This window comes from Physeter macrocephalus, chromosome 9 (assembly GCF_002837175.3).
Source record: "Physeter macrocephalus isolate SW-GA chromosome 9, ASM283717v5, whole genome shotgun sequence".
Classification (NCBI taxonomy): Eukaryota; Metazoa; Chordata; class Mammalia; order Artiodactyla; family Physeteridae; genus Physeter; species Physeter macrocephalus.
In genome coordinates this window covers 106759692-106780958 of record NC_041222.1, presented here as the reverse complement: position 1 = coordinate 106780958, position 21267 = coordinate 106759692, and the positions used below count along the sequence as shown (strand labels likewise).

Here is a 21267-nt window from a genome sequence, read left to right as displayed (position 1 = left end):
TGCAAATCAAAAGTACAATGAGGTATCACCTCACACCAGTTAGAATGGGCATCATCAGAAAATCTACAAACAACAAATGCTGGAGAGGGTGTGGAGAAAAGGGAACCCTCTTGCACTGTTGGTGGGAATGTAAATTGATACAGCCACTATGGAGAACAGTATGGAGGTTCCTTTAAAAAGTAAAAATAAAATTACCAAATGATCCAGCAATCCCACTACTGGGCATATACCCAAAGACCATAATTCAAAAAGACACATGCACCCCAATGTTCATTGCAGCACTATTTACAATAGCCAGGTAGTCAGAAAGAGAAAAACAAATATCGTATATTAACGCATATATGTGGAACCTAGAAAAATGGTACAGATGAACCAGTTTGCAGGGCAGAAATTGAGACACAGATGTAGAGAACAAACGTGTGGACACCAAGGGGGGAAAGCGGTGGGGGGGTGGGGGGCTGGTGTGATGAATTGGGCGATTGGGATTGACATGTATACAGTGATGTGTATTAAATCGATGACTAATAAGAACCTGCTGTATAAAAAAATAAAATAAAATTTAAAAATTTTTTTAAATAAATAAATACAATTTGACATCGTCACTTGGAGGTCTAATGAGCATCTCATACCTGTTTATTATGATCACATTTCCATGTAAACAAATATACATTTAGAATCCTTCTGCTGTTCGCTCTGCCCCATACTCTCTTCCCTCATCCTTTCCTTTTATTTCCTGCCCCTTCTCCTAAACCAGCCCTTAGTAGTTTAGATCCCTTGGTGATTCCATAGCACCCAGTAGTTTTCTTTTGTGGTAATTAGCACACTTATACTCAATTAGTCAAATGTATGATTATCTGTTTAATGTCAACCTTGCCCCTTCAGCCTTTAAGATTTCTGAGGCCAGAGATTTTCTGTGCTGTTCACTATCTCCTTAAGGCTCAACTCAGTGTCTTGCATATATTAGGACCACAATAAATATACTTATTTCTTATCTTTGTAGACCTAGGTTGTTTCCTATTTTTTTACCATTACAGGCAATTCTACAATAAACTTTCATGTAGCTAAATCTTTGACACGTCTTTACTCATGTGCTTAGAAAAATCCCCAGAAATAGAATCACTGGTTTTATAATGAGATGCACATTTTCAAGGCTTTTGTTAAGTGTGATAGTCTGCAAAATGACCATCATTAACTTCTCCCTTCCCTGTACAAGCAAGCCACTCATCCATCAAAAAGTGATGCCTTTAAAGAACAGATTTGTGCTGACAAGGGAGGGGGGGTGGGGGAGGGATGAAGTGGGAAGTTGGGGTTAGCAGATGCAAACTATTACATATAGAATGGATATACAACAAGGTCCTACTGTATAGCATAGGGAGCTATATTCAATATCCTGTGGTAAACCATAATGGAATAGAATATAAAAAAGAATGTATGTATATGTATAACTGAATCACTTTGATATATAGCAGAAATTAACACAACATTGTAGATCAACCGTACTTCAAAAAAAAATTAAAAAAAAAAAGAAATCCATGCTCACGGACTGCAAGAATTAATATGGTTAAAAATTACTACCCAAAGCAATCTACAGATTCAGTGCAATGTCTATTAAAATTTTAATGGCATTTTTCACAGAAACAAAACAAAACAATCCTAAAATTTGTATGGAACCACAAAAGACCCTTAACAGCCAAGAAATCTTGAAAAAGAAGAACCAACCTAAAGGCATCACATGCCCTTATTATAAACTATATTGCAAAGCTATAGTAATCAAAACAGTATGGTATCAGCATTAAAAAACATACATGTAGTGCAATGGAACAGAAATAGAGAGTCCATAAATAAACCCACACATATATAGTTAATTTACAACAAAACGAGTCAAGAATATACAATGAGGAAAGGACGGTCTCTTCAACAAACAGTGCTGGGAAAACTGGTCAGCCACATGAAAAAAAAAAAAGAAACTGGACTATTATCTTATACCACTAACAACAACTAATCCCAAATGGATTAAAGACTTGAAAATAAGAATTGAAATTGTAAAACTCCTAAAAGAAAATATAGATAGTAAACTCCTTGATATTGGTCTTGGCAATGATCACAAGAAAAAAAATTTTTTTTAACTGTATGGTGAAGAATGTTAACTAGACTAATTGTGATCTTTGCAATATATACAAATATCAAATCACTATGTTGTACACCTGAAACTAATATAATGTTACCTATTAATTTTGTCTCAAAAAACCCACAATATACTTAGGATAGAATTAACAAATATGTGAAAGATGTGTATGCTGAAACTACAAAAACTTGCTTAAAAAACCCCTCAGTAGAGAAGTATACCATGTGAAAGAAAGAAAGAAAGAAAGGAAGAAAGAAGAAAGAAAGAAAAAAGAAAAGAAAAGAAGTATATCCAGGGAACACCAGTAACAGAGTGGGGAAGTAGAACCAGGAAACAAGGAAGCCCAAGTAAGGCTGTGATATGAAGCAAAGTCCTACAGAAGGTAACTGTGGTTGAATCCGATGTGGGAACCCTGGAGACAGTCATACCTCAGAGCTGCCCCACCAAGGGACAAGGGTTCTGGTGTATTAATGCCCCCCCAACGCCAGTCAGTCACTGGCTTCCTCCCCACCCCCCAGAGGACAAGAATTCCCAGGCACATCTAGCTTTCTGTGCAGGCAGGCACAGCCCTAGGGCAGCCAGTCAACAAAGAGACAAAGGTGATCGGCTACTGGGAGTGAAAGCACAGCAACACCAAGGCCAATAAGCAAAAAAATGGCAAGGGTTCCGAGATCTGATTAGAGACCTGACAGGTTCTGCTATGTTTCCTGGTACACGGGTGCGAGAACTGACTTGGGTTAATAGTAGGGTTAGACGTGTGTGCTCAACTTTACAAGTTACCTTCCCATTTTCCAAACTACCAATTTATACTCCCAACAGCAATGTCACATTTAACAGACCCTGTTGGTCTGCATCCTTCACAACCTTGCAACCGAAACTGTGGTCCAGAGACCATCAGCATCAACTTAGAAATTTGTTAGAAAAACAACATCTCAGGGCCCACTCCAAATCTGCTAAATCAGAAGCTGCAGTTTTAAAAGATCTTTAAGGGATTCATGTTAAAGTTTGAGAAGCCCTGCTCTGTATCACTTGGAATTATCAGACTTGTTCATTTTCGCCACTTGAACATCAAATGAAATCTCACTATGGTCTTGATTTGCATTCCCCTAATTAGTTTCTACATGTTCAACACCTGTTGGCTATGTTTCCTTTTCTGTAACATTCCTGTTTTGTATCTTTTGGCCATTTTTCCCATTGGGTTATTATTGATTTCTTGTTCATTACATATTTTTTAAAATTTATTTTATTTTATTTTTGGCTTCACTGGGTCTTTGTTGCCATGCGTGGGCTTTTCTCTAGTTTCAGCAAGCAGGGGCTACTTTGTGGTGCTCGGGCTACTCATTGCGGTGGTTTCTCTTGTTGTGGAGCACGGGCTCTAGGTGTGCGGGGTCAGCAGCTGTGGCTCACGAGCTTAGTTGCTCTGGGACAGGTGGGATCTTCCCAGACCAGGGCTCGAACCCGTGTCCCCTGCATTGGCAGGCGGATTCTTAACCACTGCACCACCAGGGAAGCCCTCAGTACAAATTTTTGATACTCAAGTGTTTATTACTTATGTATGTTGCATAAAACCTTCCGTCAGTTTGTAATCAGCCTTTTTGATAATTTTAAGGTGTTTTCTGATGAACACAAGGCCTTAATTTTAACGTAATCCATTTAACCAATCTCTTCTTTCCATGTTTAAGAACGCTTGCCACATACCGGGGTCTGAAAAATATCCACCTGTATACACTTGACCCTTGAACAGCACAGGTTTGAGCTTCGCGGCTCCACTTGTACGCAAATGCTTGTCAGTAGTAAATGCTAAAGTTACCACACGGCCCGTGGTCGGAGGAGCTGGAGATACAGTTATACGCAGATTAACGCCCGCGTTGATCAGGGGTCAGCTGTATTTTGTACTAAGCATTTTGACATTTAAAGCTTTTTTCCTTGCCGAGCTGATCTTTGTAATGTGAAGTAAAGCCCCCAATTAATTTCTTCCCCCACAAGCTTCTGCCTTCTGTCCCCCTCAATCCGCAAATTCATTCTTGTTCACCTAACCAAAGATTCCCCGCATCACTAGAGCCCCTTTTTACTCGCGACTCACCGAGTCCAGCAGAGCCGACACGGACGCCTTCCTTCCGGAAAACCTTCCACCGGCGGCGGCGGCGGCAGCGGCGGCGTGAGGACCGGCGTCTCCTGCTTCCCACCCACCGCCCGACCAGCGCGTCTCAGCCTCTTTCCCCGGCCCACCTGGCTCCCCCAGACCCCCCTCCCTCCCTGAGGACTGCACGAGGCACCTGTCAGGTGCTACACGGATCTGCAATTGCCAGCGTCAGCTCCTCACTCCGCCCTCTCACCTGGGCACGCTCTTCACTCCTCAATTACCGTTCACGCAGAGACGCGTCACCGTGCGCCCTTTGCCCCCACGCCCCCCAACCCCGGGAGGTCCTCACGCATGCGTATTTGAGGCCTCCTCTTAGGCATCGGCAAGACACCTCAACTCAGCCCGGTTAAAATCGAACTCGGCATCTTCCCTCTCCCCAGAGTAGCACTACGCGCTGCTCCCTCTGAACGAAGGCTTCACTTTTAGTTCAACTATCCTGCCCCAGAGAAGCCCCTCCTGACCTTCCAGGGCAGCTCAAATTCCCAGCAAGAGCAAGAGGATTCAATGGCAACAGGAGCTCCTCGCTCGTCCCGTGCTCACCTCAGCTGTAATCTGACGTTTGGTGATGGCTTAAGGTCCTTTCGCCCACGACCCAAACCAATTAGCCTGTGGGCTCCAGGGAACCAGGGTTCGTTTCCACTATACCTCCCATGACTCGCAGTGTCTGCTGTGCGGTAGGAATGAATAGATACTTATTTAATGAAGTGATGAACACTGTGCGTCACTGAAAACTTTTCCTAAAAGTACCTCCACATTTTCCTCACCCCGCCCTACCCATAGCCAAATTCCCAGGGACAGGGCTCCTGACTTGTGTTTAAATTTGGGGGGAAAAAAAATCTCCGGGTGATACCGATAGCACCCCCATTTGGATTATTAGTCCAAGGGTTCCAAATTAAACTGGCGGTAATTCCTCCAAGTCAGTCATGTTGCCTAAGAGAAAATAGTTGATTGGCTTAGCATTTCGAATTCAGTTGTAAATTGAAAGAAAGCATCAAAGTCAGAGATAAATGGCCAAAAAAGGAGTGAGTCACAGAATATTCCAGGATGTGTACTGAGGGAACAGATGTATTGATATTTCAATGACCCACCCCTCCCTCCACTATAGCACAATGTAATGACTGTTGATCTTGAATCAAAACATATAAAAGGATTTATCAGTGTAGTCCTGGGATGTACCAGATGTTCTCAGAGCTGAGCGGGTAAGGTGGAGGAATCAAAAGATGTACAAGACACTTAGTAGGTATTCAACCAATATTTACGGAGTTTTGTTTTATTTTTTGCGGTATGCGGGCCTCTCACTGTTGTGACCTCTCCCGTTGCGGAGCACAGGCTCCGGACGCGCAGGCTCAGCGGCCACGGCTCACGGGCCCAGCCGCTCCGCGGCATGTGGGATCTTCCCGGACCGGGGCACGAACCCGTGTCCCCTGCATCGGCAGGCGGACTCTCAACCACTGCGCCACCAGGGAAGCCCTGGAGTTATTTAACTAAAATGAAAAGAAAGAAAACACCGTATGGTTTCTACCCTCAGGAGCTTGCAATGTAACTGAAAGATAAAGTTAATATAAAAGAAACTTTAAAATTATTAAATACTTTGTAGTATGTTTGTCAAGTTAGGGCAGTGGTAGGACCTTTCAACTTACACATACTTCCATCTAAAAAGCTTGGAAAAATGTTTCAGCAATGTAAGGCATAACTCTTGAATGTCCAGAGTAATCTTCTCCCTTTATTCCAGATAACAGCAGCATACACATTAAATCTTCTTCACATAAATTATTGCCCCGAAATTTAAAACATACAATTCTCTCTTAGAAAGCAGTTAAAAACCCTCTTATAAACTGAACATGGGGGCTTCCCTGGTGGCGCAGTGGTTGGGAATCCGCCTGCCAATGCAGGGGACATGGGTTCGAGCCCTGGTCCAGGAAGATCCCACAGGCCACGGAGCAACTAAGCCCGTGCACCACAACTACTGAGCCTGCGCTCTAGAGCCAGCGAGCCACAACTACTGAGCCCACATGCCACAACTACTGAAGCCCAGGCGCCTAGACCGTGCTCTGCAACGAGAAGCCGCTGCAATGAGAAGCCCACGCACCACAACGAAGAGTAGCCCCCGCTCGCCACAACTGGAGAAAGCCCACGAATAACAACAAAGACCCAACGCAGCCAAAAATAAATAAATAAATTTATTTAAAAAAAACCTGAATATGAAAAAAATATGAAAAGCACAAATTTAAAAACGTCCCATGCGAACATGTTAACACTGGCTTTAACCATAAACCATTTCCTAACAAGTACTCAACACAGACTGGATTGCAGGCTCCTAAGAGCCATATAAGAGCTGCAGCTGAGTTTTGTTAAGAATTCACTGAAGTTCTTGAATCTCTGAATATGAGCAACAGCTGGCAACCCATTTCAGCACCAGGATGAGAGCACGAAACACGTCCCACCCGGGAGGTGGGAGCCGATGGAGACGTCACCTGCGGGGCGGGGGCGGCTGGCTGCACCTGTTTAAGGCCTCGCTCCACCTTCCAGAAGTTCGATGTGGGCGGGAGCGGGTGGACGCTTCAAAAGGGATCATGTCTTGACGTGTGAATATACACACTTGAAGGTTAAATCCATCCGTAAGCCACACCTCAGCACCATTCGTTCCAGTGACACCTGCTTCCTTGCCGACCACCAGCCGAGGCGGCCCCACGGGGTCTGGAGCACGGGAGTCTGAGGAGGGTGCTGGCCCGCGGCTGCCCAGCAAGGCCTGCGGGCAGGCGGCGCTGGAGAAGCGCGTGCTCCGTGCGCAGGACGCCGGACACCACCCCGACCTCTGCTTCCCTGCGAGCGCCGGGCACTGTGCACGCCCGAGCGCGGTCTGTGCACCGCCCTGTCAGCGGTGAGCAGACAGTCCTGTTACAACAGTAACTTACACTTAACTGGCTTGCTCACGTCCTAAACAGGCTTCTCGAAGTAAAGAAGGCTATTTTGAAGATCAGTGCAAAAGAATTTTTAAGGAATCAGGAATCTTGATTTGGAACACAGGTTTGACTTTGTTATTTTACTTTTATTACTCTGCATTTATTTAATATATCCTATTAATACGTTTGCACCAACTTTCAATATAAAATTAAATCTATTTACATAAAATCATTTCGGCTCCAATAAAACTGTAAAAGGATTGCTGTTTAAGGTGCAATAAATATTTAAAACATTTTAAAATGACAAATTATAAAAATCAACATGAATCAGTGACATTTAAAATGATCACAGTATTCCCCACAAAACAGTTCCATGCAAAGCAGACGTCATCTGATGTTTTCACTCAGTTTGTGTCTTCATCTCTAATCTCAGGCAAACATCTTCTTTTAAGACTAATGCTTAACCTGTTCCTTGTAAAGACAATTAACTCACTGTTACTGCATATTTACTTATTTATGATTGCTCATAATTATTAGTTTTCTAAAATGTCAGGCAAGAATATTATTATTTCTGTTTTTAGGTAGCCTGCTAAACTGTTTTTGTGGATTTAAAAAAACAAAAAAAACAAACAACAACAACAAAAACGCTTCCACTTCCTAAGTTGATGAGATCTATGCAGCTCACAACTGTACCAGGTATTAAAACAGTAAGGGTTAACCCTCACCATCTTTGAAAATTTCCACAGGATGGGTCAACTGTCCACAATTGCACTTGCAGTTATTGTGCCCAGTGGCTCAAGGAGGAGCAATGCCACTCAAAGAAACCAAACTCCACATTCATTTTCAACCTGTAAATCAAATGACTGTCCAAGGGGCAAAAGGGATACAATGTTTAACTCTAGCAGGGCTGCTAAGGTATTGACACCTACCCATGCCCTGTAAATACTCTTACTTTGGTAATGGCCTCCAAGGTTAACTTCTGGAGTATTCAGCCTGATACAACGAAACAACTAATGACAATTAGACCATATAATTTTTCCCACTTTTGCCACAAAATGTATAAATTAAGATAACATCTGTTTATATCACTTGCAAAATGCCTATACAGTCAGCCCGCTGCATCCATGACTTCCACATCCATATTCAACCAACCACGGATAGAATATATTTTTTTAAAAATCCCACAAATTCCAAAAATACATCGCATTTCCACTGTACTTCAATTATTTACACAGCACTGACACTGTGTTAGGTATTATGAATAATGTAAAGATGATTTAAAGTTTACGTAGGTTATATGCAAATACTAAGGAGGCTGCGGTATGTAAGGGACTGGAGCATCTGAAGACTCTGGGGATCCTAGGGCAGATCCCTGTGGGGACCGAGGGGTGACTACACACTAACACTGCTGCAGCCTGGAAGGTACGTGTCATTTAGAAAGCACAGCTGGTCACATACTGTCCTCTACAGACATACTCATATAAGGATGGAAATCAACATTTGTAGCATCAGTAGGTTTGATTAGCGAATGCAGGTAAAACAGTGTGTGCCCTTGACTCTAATAATAGCCATATCAGTCGGCTACATGGTGAGCTGCAAGCCTCCGTCCACCACCAGGACGTGCCCTGTAATGTACGGAGACTCTAAAAGAAACACGACTGCATGGGCCACATCAAGGGGGTCTCCAAACCTCCCAAGAGGGATGTTTTTCTTTAAATGTTCTTCTTTCAAGTCTTTCGTCATATCTGTATGAACAAATCCTGAAAGAGAAATGTTTGCTCATTTAGTTGAAAAGGGCAGACACTAAGACACTTGCTCAATTTCAAAAAAAAAAAATTCGCTGCTGAAAATTTGAGATGATTAATAAACCTTGTTTAGGAAATACAGAGTTCTGCTAGCAATCAGTACCCAAGTCCTCATTTTTTATTCAATTTAATCCAATGAACATTTACTAAACACTAAAATATTTGACCCAACTCGTAGCACAGTATGAGTGGATAGATATAAACATGAATAAAAATTCCATTCCTTAAGGAATCTGTAACCTAGGGAGGAAACACTCACTTGCACCCCTAATTATAACAAAAGGAACTTGGGTGAATATCCTAATAGAGGTGAACACAAAGAACCACACAAGTGATTAATTTTCACTTGATGAGGGGTGGAGTGGGGGAGTAGAGGGAAGGAAAGCATCACAAACGTGGTCACATGACCTGATTTGGCAGTTCTGACAAAAATTAGTTTCATGTGCTATATCTAAGCTAGCTGATGATTACAAAGACCAGTATTCCCAATGTTCCTGTAAGAAAAAAATCTAATGGAATTATCCAATCCTGATGAAAGTATACACAGAACATTTTAAAATTTTAAAGTTAACACGGTAGTGCTGTGTGCAATAAGGCTTGCAGAGAACATGTTCTCAAGTAGCAAGAGCTGTAGTTAAAGTGACATAATATATGGAGCACCAGTTCTAAATGGTTCATAGCACAGAAGAACTGCATATCTATTAAGGAAATCTTGTGAGATTAGTCTGATACCTATGAATACATACTACCAATAACTTCTATAATCAGTATTCTGTACGCTACTCATCATTTAGACTTTAAAAAAGAAGGCAAAGTACAGCTGTGATGAAACCGCGTCACGGGTGCGCTGTGAGCGAAGCTCCACCTACAGGAAGATCCCAGTACTGCACGGGCTGCGGCTACCCAACACGCAGGGTCCCAGGGCTCCCGGTTCCGAAGCCTCTGGATACACGTCAGGGTCAAAGGTGCCTCAGAAAGTGAATCAGGAAGAGAACGCACTTCACATGCTTACAACGTCGACTGAATAAATCACGAATCTAACATTTAAATATCCAGGTCATCTTCTCAAAGAGTTCATGATACAATTATTTACTCTAAGGTTGTTTTGAATTCTAGCAAAATTGGCATAAAATATTTCCCCACTAACTCTCAACCCTCGGTAGAAAATCAATGATGCATTTTAATCTTAAAAAACAAAACAGACCTCAATAAAGTACAGTAAAAACACGCTGCAAGAAAGACCTCGTGACTACCGGTTAGCTCAACTTCTAGGTGGCTCTGCTGACGTCTTCTCAGAGGTGGCATTTCGTGGCAAGCAGAGCACTGGGTGAGGACACCCCGCACTAGCTTCCGTCCCCCACTCTGCTGTACTCTGCAAGCTAACAGCTGGGCAGCACGCACCATCTAAACTGCAGGCTGCTCCTGTCTCGTAAAACAGGGGCAGTAGACTGAGAACGGCAGACTTCAGCTCTACACAGCTACGACTCCCGGATGAAGGTATGCCTCGTCACGGGTCGTCGTATTTCCCCTCAGAGGCCCTCAGTTCTTACGCTGCAGCCGCGTGGCTGGAAGAGCTCCTGTTCAGCGAGCACCAGCGGATGCTCATCCGGGTAGTCACTCAGGCTATGCTGAAGGGAACTGAGGTGCCCAGCTTCTGGGGCATGTTAAGGCCACACGGTCTGTGAGAGGCCACCAGAAGTGTTTTCACCCTGGGAAAAGGGCAGATCTGGAAGAGGGCGCGAGGTGCTGGAAGGCAGACTGCAGACCGGAAGGGAGATTCAGGCAGTGAAACGGGGAGAAGGCAAGACAGGCCTCTGCCACGGAGATGCGGCCGTGGGACAGACCTGGTCCTCCAGAGCCAGCCACGGGAGCCAGCCACCGCAGCAGACAGAATGACACACGCGTGCTTCTGACAGGAGACAGGCCTCGTCTGACACCACGGCCTGGACTCACGTCCGTGAGGGATCAGATCTGTCGAGGAGAGAGCGGAGCCCGCGGGTCCAGCACAGCATCAGGCTGCTCGGGCCCCCACCCCGCGGGCTGGCTCTCCCTCCCCTGCTCCCGAGTGGAGGATCAGGGCGTCATTTCACAGGGGGAGTTCCACGGCCTCTCCCACTGGGGACAGACAGCTGGACGGACAGGCCTCACAGGACAGCTGCCGGCCGGCGCTGGACCCTGTGCTGAAAGCCTAAAAGTGCAGTGGGGGGCGGAGGCCAGGCTGAGAGGGAGGGAAGCCGTCCCCAACGCTGGCTTCTCCTCCTGGACCATGATGTCAGATACAGAGAACAGGAACCTGTCCCAAATGCAAGCACCGTCCTCTCACTGTCAGCAGCTTTTTTTTTTTTCTTCTTAAATTAATAGACTTTATTTTTTAGAGCAGCTTTAGGTTTACAAAAAAACTGATCAGAAAGTGGAGGGAGTCCCCACATACCTCATAAAACACTGCCTTCCCCCTGCACCCCCCAATTATTAACACCCTGCCTTAGCGCACTGCATCTGGTGAACCAACACTGATACGCTATTAAGTGAAGTCACGGTTTACCTCAGGGGCCGCCCTTTGGGTTGGACAGGACTATGTTCTGAAAAATGCATCTCATCCTGTACCCGCCACTACAGTCTCATGCAGAGCAGTTTTACTGCCCTAAAACTCTATCTGTAGCTTCTTCAAATTCATATATATCGTCCCCTAGTTATCAGAAATCAAAAAAAAACATGAAGCTAGTCTCTAGTGATAAAGTAGTCCAGGCTCTACCTAATTTCACCATCATTTTATGCTACAGCTCATGAATTACGTGATCCTGAATTATAAATATATCCACAACCAGGGCACTGCATATAGTCTCCTAGACTCTCTATCAAATCTCGTAGGACCTGAGCAGAGATATTAGTAGTTTGTAAGCATTGCACATACCCGTTTTTGTGCTTGTGTTGTTTCCCGATTTATGATCTCTCCTAGGCCCCAGAGGACGCTCTCCCATAGCATTCTCCCACTTTATTTATAAAGCTCTGGAAATTTCACTTTACTACTCATTTTACTACATATATGTTTACAACACCTTCCAAGCTGGGTTATAAAAATGACAAACTCCCAGTTGGTGCCACTGTCCACAGACGACGTCACTGTGGTCACGTATGGGAGTTAGAGGCTTCGGTGGGCTGCAAAGCTGTCACTCCTTAAGCCAGAGAGATAACTGAGCAACAGGTGCTCGGCTAACTGAGAACCAGGACACCGTTGCTGCAGTTCCACATCCGTGATGACACGCTCAGTACACTTCTGAAAGACAGGAGCTCTTTAGGAACAGGATACTCTTTCTCAGAAAAGCAAGTGTGGGGTTCTTGTCCAGTGAGAGCTTATATTTGGTCAGCTCCCAAGGAAATGTACTTCCTTGACCAATTTTTGGCTAGCTATAGAGTATAAATAAACAGCATCTCACTTCCATATGACTTGGTCACTATTTTAGTTTTGAATATTTTGATATACTTATATTTAAATAAGACGCCAGGACTTTAGCCAGTTTTAGACATCAGTACTACCAATTGTGGGATGTACACTGTCTAATATGGCTCTCTGCTTAGATGTCCATTCTCTGATATAAGTTCCTAGGACCTAGAAGGAATTAAAATAATCCAAGACACTTTTTTAGGGAGATAAAACAAGGCTGTTTCCAAAATCTAGACCAAGATTTTAACCAGAACAAATTTGTATGTCCTAATATTATGCTTGTAAAAGTGTACAGGGAAGCAGTGTAAAAAATCAACACCACACTGAACAGCACACAACAGCACCTAGAGCAGTATCTGTTTTAAGTAGCTGCAAGCTTCTGCAAGCATCTGTCAGCAAGACTTTGTCCCAGGAGTAAACATAAAAGCTCTGCAACTCAAAAAAGGGAGGAGAGGGAGCAAAACACTTAGGGTACCCTGTAGAAATACATGACTGCTGTACCATTTGTCCAGATGTTATTACGTGCACATACCCTTTGAGCCCTGGCAGGTTCAGTCCCAAGATGACACTCATATATATACTCACACATGTGCAAAATACATCACTTACAAGTACTGTCAGTGCATTACTAGTCGGACCAGCAAAAGATCAGAAACAACCGAAGTGCCCCATGAGAGGCACAGGTTAAATGAATTATGGCGCACCCATAAAACAGACATTATTGTCTTTTAACTCAGCCATTAAAAATAGCGAAGCAGTCACAAAAGACCACACTTCGTATGACAGGGACAGAAAGTAGATGAGTGGTTGCTAAAGGCTGGGGAGATTGGAGGGAAATGGGGAGTGAATGCTCATGGCTACAGGGTTTCTTTTGGGATGATGAAAATACGATGTTCTCAAATGTATCATGGTGATGATGGAACAATTCTGTGACTACACTAAACCCACTGAATTAGACATTTTAAATGGGTGAATTATGAGGTATGTGCGTTATATTTCCATAGAGCTATTATTTTAAAAAGTGAAGCAGTTCTCTATACGGAATCAACTCCAAAATAGATGGTCCTATGAGTAAAGCAAGGTACAGAACATTGTGAATAGTATGATCAATTTGTGTTTTCTTAAAAATATGTATTGTGAATGAAAAATGTTGCCTGCCATATCAGTAAACAAAGGCTGGACTTCCCTGGTGGTCCAGGGGTTAGGACTCTGTGCTTCCACTGCAGGGGGCACAGGTTCAATCCCTGCTCTGGGGACTGAGATCCCACAGGCCTCGGCGCCAAAAAAAAGTAAACAGGGCTTCCCTGGTGGCGCAGTTGAGAGTCTGCCTGCCGATGCAGGGGACGTGGGTTCATGCCCCGGTCCGGGAGGATCCTGCATGGCGTGGAGCGGCTGGGCCCGTGGGCCATGGCCGCTGGGCCTGCGCATCTGGAGCCTGTGCTCCGCAGCGGGAGAGGCCACAGCGGTGAGAGGCCTGCGTACCGTTAAAAAAAAAAAAACAAAAAAAAAGTAAACAAAGGCTGTTGCAGCCATCAAGCCACTACAGCTGTCCCCAACGGTGAGCCTTGAGGGGACTCCGGATGGGACAGATAGGAAAGCACACAACACTGGCCCCAGAGAGCTGAGGTGCAGATCAAAGGAATGATTCCTGTGGGCCCAGACTCTTGCATCTTCCCATACACAGAAAAGCGCTAAACTCCTTCACTTGAGATGTCTGGTTTTCTTTAATGAACAGTCATCTTTTGATGTTCCGACTACCTGGCCTTTGTTGCAAAAACTCCTCTACATCCTGGCTCCCCGCTTACCTCTTGGAAGCAGCCCCTCGGAGCTGTCTGAGAGGCTGTGTCCCGGGCTGAAGTCCTCAGAAAGTCTGCCAAATAAAACCTAATTCTCAACTTTTAGGTTGTGCTTATTTTTTCAGTCGACAGTATATATATATATATATATATGCTCTACTGACCTATATATGAAATACAGAGAGAACTAGCTGACTGTGGTTGGTTGCCTCTGAGGAAGGAACTGAATGGCTAGAGAAGACACTTTTCACTCTATGCCTTTTTGTACTTTTGAATTTTGTACATGTTTGTGTTATCTATTGAAAACACATTTTTAAAAGCAATGTATCCAATATAGTTTCAATTTATCAAATATTCTGTTTCTCATATTCAATATTTTCCAATCAGTAACATCTATCCATGATGAGAAATTTATAGTTAATGTAATACCAAAGCTTAGCAACTAATTTATCTTTAAAAAGTTAAGGGACTTCCCTGGTGGCGCAGTGGTTGAGGGTCCGCCTGCCGATGCAGGGGACACGGGTTCGTGCCCCGGTCCGGGAGGATCCCACATGCCGCAGAGCGGCTGGGCCCGTGATACATGGCCGCTGACCCTGCGCGTCCGGAGCCTGTGCTCCTCAACGGGAGAGGCCAAGACGGTGAGAGGCCCATGTACCGCAAAAAAAAAAAAAAAAATTTAAAAAAAATTTAAAAGTTAAAAATATTAGCCAGCAAATGATAGCCTAGTTTATTATTTTGCTTGTTCCTTGTTTTTCCTATTATGATTTGCTTTTTAACTGTTTTTAACTTAATTGGAAACTCCATTTGCAGGTGACAAGGAAAACATTAAAAATAAACATATCAATTCTGATGTTTATCAACTCTGTCAAAGGATCTGAAGAATCTAGTTGAAATTACTATCTAAAATAGTTAATAAATAATCCATAGACTCGATTTAATGCTACCATTTCAACTTGTACTTTGCTTCTAATTAATGAAGCATATTCATACCATGCTTATAGCACAGCCAATACGTTACATTACATTACAGCCTAGATAATAAAGGTCACCCTACTCGGTGTCCACATTTTTTAGCAACAGGTTTTCTCTTTCCTTCAGTGTAAACTGCACTAGAAGTAAGATCTTTAGGAAAGGCTCTACAAACACACATCCCTAACACTCATAACATTTCCCTTTATATACAATCTGGATTTGCACTATTTAGCCTGTCGCCCTGACAACTAACTAACTCTGACAAAATTAAGCATTCCTTCTCCAGCGTTTCCACAGCATCGCAGGGGTACCTGCTTGGCACTCATCACATGGCTCTGTAATTATCTGTCTATACACCTGTCTTTCCCACTGTACCTCTTTCCTCGTGGCAGAAATAGCTTATCCGTATTTGTAATTTTGGAGCGTTGCCAGCCCTCACATACAGGAGACACTCAGGAAGTCTGCTGAATGATTGATTAGAATCAGATTAGGAACACTCGCACTCCCCTGAAACCATCCAGCTTTGAGATCATCGTGACCTAGAGTTAACTCTTCATCACCCACACTCTTGCATCCCTAAAAAAGAGGGAAGCACATACACGCTGCCCCAAACCATAAATCATCTACTCTATACATGCTTAAATTCGGCTAACACGAAAATCAATCGGGCTGCACAAAGCACACACACACACAGAAAGCAGTGCCAAGACCACAGTGCAGCTTTGAGATTTTCTTTTTTTCTTCCCGCCCCCCCCCCCAAAATGAATGTATCTAAATCGAGTCACTTATCAAATGTTCATGGATTTGGAATGCTTGAACTCAGCTGGTCTCTGACTAAACAATGAACTGGAACGCTGTAGAGCAAGAGGCCTGCCAGGACATTCCAACAATTCCCCGGTCCCTGCTGGTTCAGCACTGGTGCCAAACGCAACACCAGCTCTAGGGCCCACGGAGCAGAGCGGCCAGGGTGGACTTCAGCTTCCTCCTTATGAGCCCCCAGCGGGCCAGGCCCAGTGCCCACAGCAAGCTGGGACAAAGGTCCCACGGCGACCGGCAGAGACACAGGAGAACACTCACTGTCCTCAACAATCCACTAACCAAACTTCCATCATCCAGCTAATGAGTGATGATGTAGATCTGAGTTTTAGCACCTTTTTATTAGTCTCTTAACTAATCCAGGCGATTTTTATCAACTAGTAATTTGTCAAAAGGCAAATAATGTAACGGTAAAAGTTATTAAAGTGGAAGATTCCAGATATTTTAGACAGAACATAATAGCAAAAGGACAAAAAGACCTAAATCTTGTAATGATATAAAACAAATCTAAGGGGCCATAATTTTCACGCCTTGCTTAGCTGGCAATCAAAAGATAAAGCTTTTGTAAACAGTTCCACCAAAACCGAGCTGTGGAACCTTGGGCAACTCTGTCTCTTTGGGCCCAGTCTTCTAAACAGTTACGATGACTAGAATAAATCACCACTAAGATCCTGTCCACCTAACATTATCCCATAATCAGTGCAAAATTTTAAAACAAAGATCTTGGGCTTCCCTGGTGGCGCAGTGGTTGCGCGTCCGCCTGCCGATGCAGGGGAGCCGGGTTCGCGCCCCGGTCTGGGAGGATCCCACATGCCGCGGAGCGGCTGGGCCCGTGAGCCATGGCCGCTGAGCCTGCGCGTCCGGAGCCTGTGCTCCGCAACGGGAGAGGCCACAGCTGAGGGAGGCCCGCATACCACAAAAAAAAAAAAAAAAACAAACAAAGATCTTATATAAAATATAAGATACGAGAAATTTTTTTCTAGGCACCAGTTCATTACTTGATTTTTTTTCACAATCATTTTAGAACTACGCATTTTAGAACTTTTTCTAATCATTTTAGAACTATTTCTAATAATTTTAGAAGTATTCAGGTTCTAAACTACTCTTATCTATGAGTATCAATTCACAGGCTAATTAACGGCTTCCTTCTCCATAAAGCAAAAACCATAATCAATAGTTATTTTAATAAGTTTTAGATAAACACACAAACGTGTGTATGTCTGACAAATACATAATCGCGCGTGTGTGTGTGCGCACGGCACACGCTGACATGCATCTGGGCTGGGCAAAATGCACACTTTCTCACACTGCCACACTCTCGTGTCCCCCGTGCTCTGGGAGCCACCCCAGCTCTCTGTCTACACCTCCAGGGAGCAGCTTGGGACCGGCTCCACTGCCACACAGCTCACATGAGAACCAACAGCCCGATATCAACCTGCTCAATTCGTGGACTTGTCAACTCTTTTGGAAAAAAAAAAAAACCAGACTAAACGTCAGCCTTGGATAGGTCTTTTCTACTTTTTTGTTTATTTTGTTACCTGCAAATCTGTACAAACATATAAATGGTTCTACTCTCCAGACAAGTGATTTCTGAGGTTACCGCTGGGACCAGAGACTGTGTTTGGAATACTGAACTGCAATGTTTTCTTAAAACTAGAGTCTACTTTGTTACACAGGTCTGCTTGTAAATTTGTGGAACCCTAGATATTTGAGGCAGCTTCCATAATTTTCATGTGGAATTCTAACTGGACCAGTACTAACTTTATATGTGCTTAACTGGTTTATACACCTTGGGACGCTACCTGGTACGTTTCTGACTCATCTTAGAAGCACCGTACTTAGTACTCACACTCTCAATGGTTCTGGCCTATTCCAACAGGACAGTGACAGGACAGTTCCGGAGACTTTGCCTTTCACGTTTGGGAGCACCTGATACGTTTTCACGTGCATACTCTGAAGCGCTCGCACCTGCTCCCACCATCCTGTGGACTCCGTGCACCCACAGCGCTGTCTTTTGGCGCCTGCATGCTCGCTGGCTGTTTCAGTTACTCCTGGGAGCCTCAAAACGTGTGGACATCAGAAAGGGAGACGTGTGTCTAAAACTGGAGCTTTGGGGCAATTGAACCTTTTTGAATTGCTCCTCGGCAAAAGTTTTTCCTCCTAATCCTGCGCCTGTTCTGGTCCAGGCGGAGGCTGGTTCTGCAGCCTCCACAGTCACCCCACCCCTCTCCCTTCTGCCCTGAAGGTCACTCGGCACACAGTGGAAATCCAAGTTTAAAACGGGACTTCAGTCGTCTGTAGAATGCTTTGTGTTCACGGGTGCAGATGGCTACCAAACGGAATAAACTTGTTTACACACTGGGGCAACTAATTGGAAAAGCAACAAACCAAGCTGTAAGTTGTACATTCGAATTTATTTTAAAACTCTAAGCACAAGTTGGAGAATTTCTTTAGCCTTTAGCAACCTAAACTATAATTCCCATCATTCTGTTTCAATATTTTCCAATTACCTGTAACAGACCAACCAGGCTAAATTGGCTTTGCGTCCTATTTAATCCATCAATATTTTCAACGCGTGTGGAAGTGCCTCAAGTCAGCACAGTGAAAGGAACAGGTGCACTTTATAAGACGCCCCCCTCGCCTTCTGCAGGAGGCTCTCGCTGCCGCGGTGCCGAGCCCACATCCCGTTTGCTTTGTCTGCCAGGTGACCTGCGCCCTGCTGGCTTGGTCTTCCTACAGGCTGCACAAGGACACCAGTGTTGCTGACGGATTCTCCACAGGCGGCCGGCTCTACTGCGAGCCCCCCCCGCCCCCCGCCCCGTGCCTTCTACTCCTGAAGATTCCTTAAATTCCCACCTCTCTAACCACGTTCATTGTCGGTCACTCCCAAACAGGTCGGATTTTAGCAGCCTGAGTTCCTCTGAGGAATACCTCCCGCGCACGGGCTAGAACCTGCGGGGGCCGGCGTGCGTGCCCTCACTTCTGTTACCACGTGCCACCACTGCCCCCCTCACCATCACACAGCAGGCCTCAGAGCGCCCCCTTCGCTCACTAAAGAGTCAACCACAGCTAAAATCACTATTACAACCTACTACTTCCCAGAGTGACTTTTCAAAAGACGTTTCTTCCTCCTGAGCCTGCGTAAAATATCTTTTCTCCTTCAAATTTTTCCTTGTGTTGAAATTCTAATGTGACTACAGGGTAGCTCTCTGGGGCAGTGACACCCAGTGAAAGGCGTCTTCTCCATTTTGGAAACAAACATATGTGACCTCTGATCATTCCTTCTCTGTACAAACACTGGCTTTCTGCAGTACAGGCAGACCTCGTTTTATTGCGCTTTGCAGACATTGCGTTTTTTACAAGTTGAAGGTTTTGGGCAACCCTGGATCAAGCAAGTCTATTGGCGCCATTTTTCCAATAGCATTTGCTCACTTCATGTCTCTGTGTCACATTTTGGTAATTCTGAAAATATTTCAAACTTTTTTATTATTATTGTATTTGCTGTGGTATCTGTAATCAGTGATCTTTGATGTTAGCACTACAACTTGACTTGAAGGCTCAGATGATGGTTAGCATTTGTTAGCAATGAAGTATTTTTCAATTAAGGTATGAACACTGTTTTTATAGATACAGTGTTACTGCACACACTTAATAGACTACAGCATAGCGTAAACATAGCTTATATCTGCACTGGGAAACCAAAAGGTTTGTTGACTCGCTTCATTGTGACACGCACTCTACTGCGGTGCCTGGAACCGAACCAGCAGTGCCTCTGAGGTCATCAGTACGTCAGTTACTGTAGGGGATTACTGCACGAAATGTGCAAATGACATCACCTACATAGCCTTGCTGGATTATCTCCTCTGCTTCACACTGTTATTAAAAGCACATTGTATTATAGAGCTATTCAGATATTTTAGATATAAAGATGCGTTATTTCTTTAATCTACACGTATAGAATACATTAGGTAATAGATACATTATTTGGAAAGTTCTGCTTTGACAAACTGACAAACTCTAAATTAACAAATACTGTATCCCAGTGAGCGGCAAATCAATGAAACATCCCAAGAAGAGGAGAAAGACAATTAAAAAGGAAACAGTTCTCCAAAGGGACACAACTTGGACCCGTTCACCTGCAGGGTGTATGCTACCAGTACTCCCCAGCCCACTGACTTGAAATTCTTACAGTCAGCTCTTGAGAGTTCTTAACTTAAATACAAGTGACTTTAAATGAGAAGTTTCTCTTGTGGTTTTAGTACAGATGCAGCATCCCGGCCCCCCGAGTCCCATCAGACCGAGGTCATGCCCTCCCGGGTGGCGCTGCTCCAGGACTGAGTAACAGTGCAGGTCCCCTGCTCCTGTCCCAGCACCTCTGACAAGTGCCTGATGATGATGACGTACTTACAGACACAAAAACAGCCTTTACTGTTAATTAAAAAGCCATAGATGCATATAAATTAAAAGGAAAAAGAAGTTCCCACTTACCTGGTGCAACGACATTCACTCTAATTTTCTTTCTTGCTACTTCTTTAGCAAGAGAGCGTGAGAACGCAACTAGCCCGCCTTTACTGGCGCTGTACACGGACTGGCCAGAACTGCCTTTTACACCTGCAACGCTTCCTGGAAAAAGAAATGAGAGCAAATTCAAACCAATTAATGGGGTTACTATTCTGAATGTTCAGATACTCTACAGTAGACAAACAAGGTACAAACTATTTTACCCTGTCCTTTGCTAAAATTAGGAATCCTAACCATTGTCATTGAGTAGTAAGACTTAGGGTCTGAGTCTGCTCAGATACATAGAGAAAACAGGATCCAAAAGAAGCTCACGGGAAACCCTGAGTGCCAGGCAGGGGTTGAGCACGGATCCATTAAGTGACAGGAACCCATTCTCATCTCTGAGGAGGACAAACATGATGAAAATTCTACAGTAGTTACAAAGGCTTCCAGTAGGAAAAGGTTAAAACCAGAAAAAAAAAAGTCAGATAAAGGCTGATTTTATGCTTCTACCACACACATAAGGAAGTATTTATTTCCACCTAAAAAAATAGTTCATCTGAGGATAAATCTTACTAAATTTCAACTACTATCAATCTAAATTAGCCAAGTTTCAATTGCACACTATCTATAAAATTGCAATTTAGTGGGGCTTCCCTGGTGGCGCAGTGGTTGAGAGTCCGTCTGCCGATGCAGGGGACACGGGTTCGTGCCCCGGTACGGGAAGATCCCACATGCCGCGGAGCGGCTGGGCCCGTGAGCCAT

The 21267-nt window shown here is 44.1% G+C and overlaps 1 protein-coding gene across 8 annotated transcripts in view; it reads right to left on the bottom strand.

The window, feature by feature from the left end:
- CBR4 (carbonyl reductase 4) overlaps positions 1 to 21267 on the bottom strand; it is a 99679-nt gene that overhangs the window by 71610 nt on the left and 6802 nt on the right. For 2 of the 8 annotated variants that reach the window (XM_024130849.3, XM_028494276.2), the window contains exons 4-5: positions 20491 to 20625; positions 6446 to 8931 (exon numbers count right to left, since the gene is read on the bottom strand). In XM_024130849.3, the coding sequence (XP_023986617.1) occupies positions 8753 to 8931; positions 20491 to 20625 (314 nt within the window). In that variant the 3' untranslated portion in view covers positions 6446 to 8752. Of the gene's footprint in view, positions 1 to 5532; positions 5753 to 6445; positions 8932 to 18253; positions 18743 to 19163; positions 19876 to 20490; positions 20626 to 21267 lie in introns of those variants that run through there. The other 6 variants (XR_003681360.2, XR_003681361.2, XM_028494279.2 and 3 more) reach the window with 6 other exon arrangements.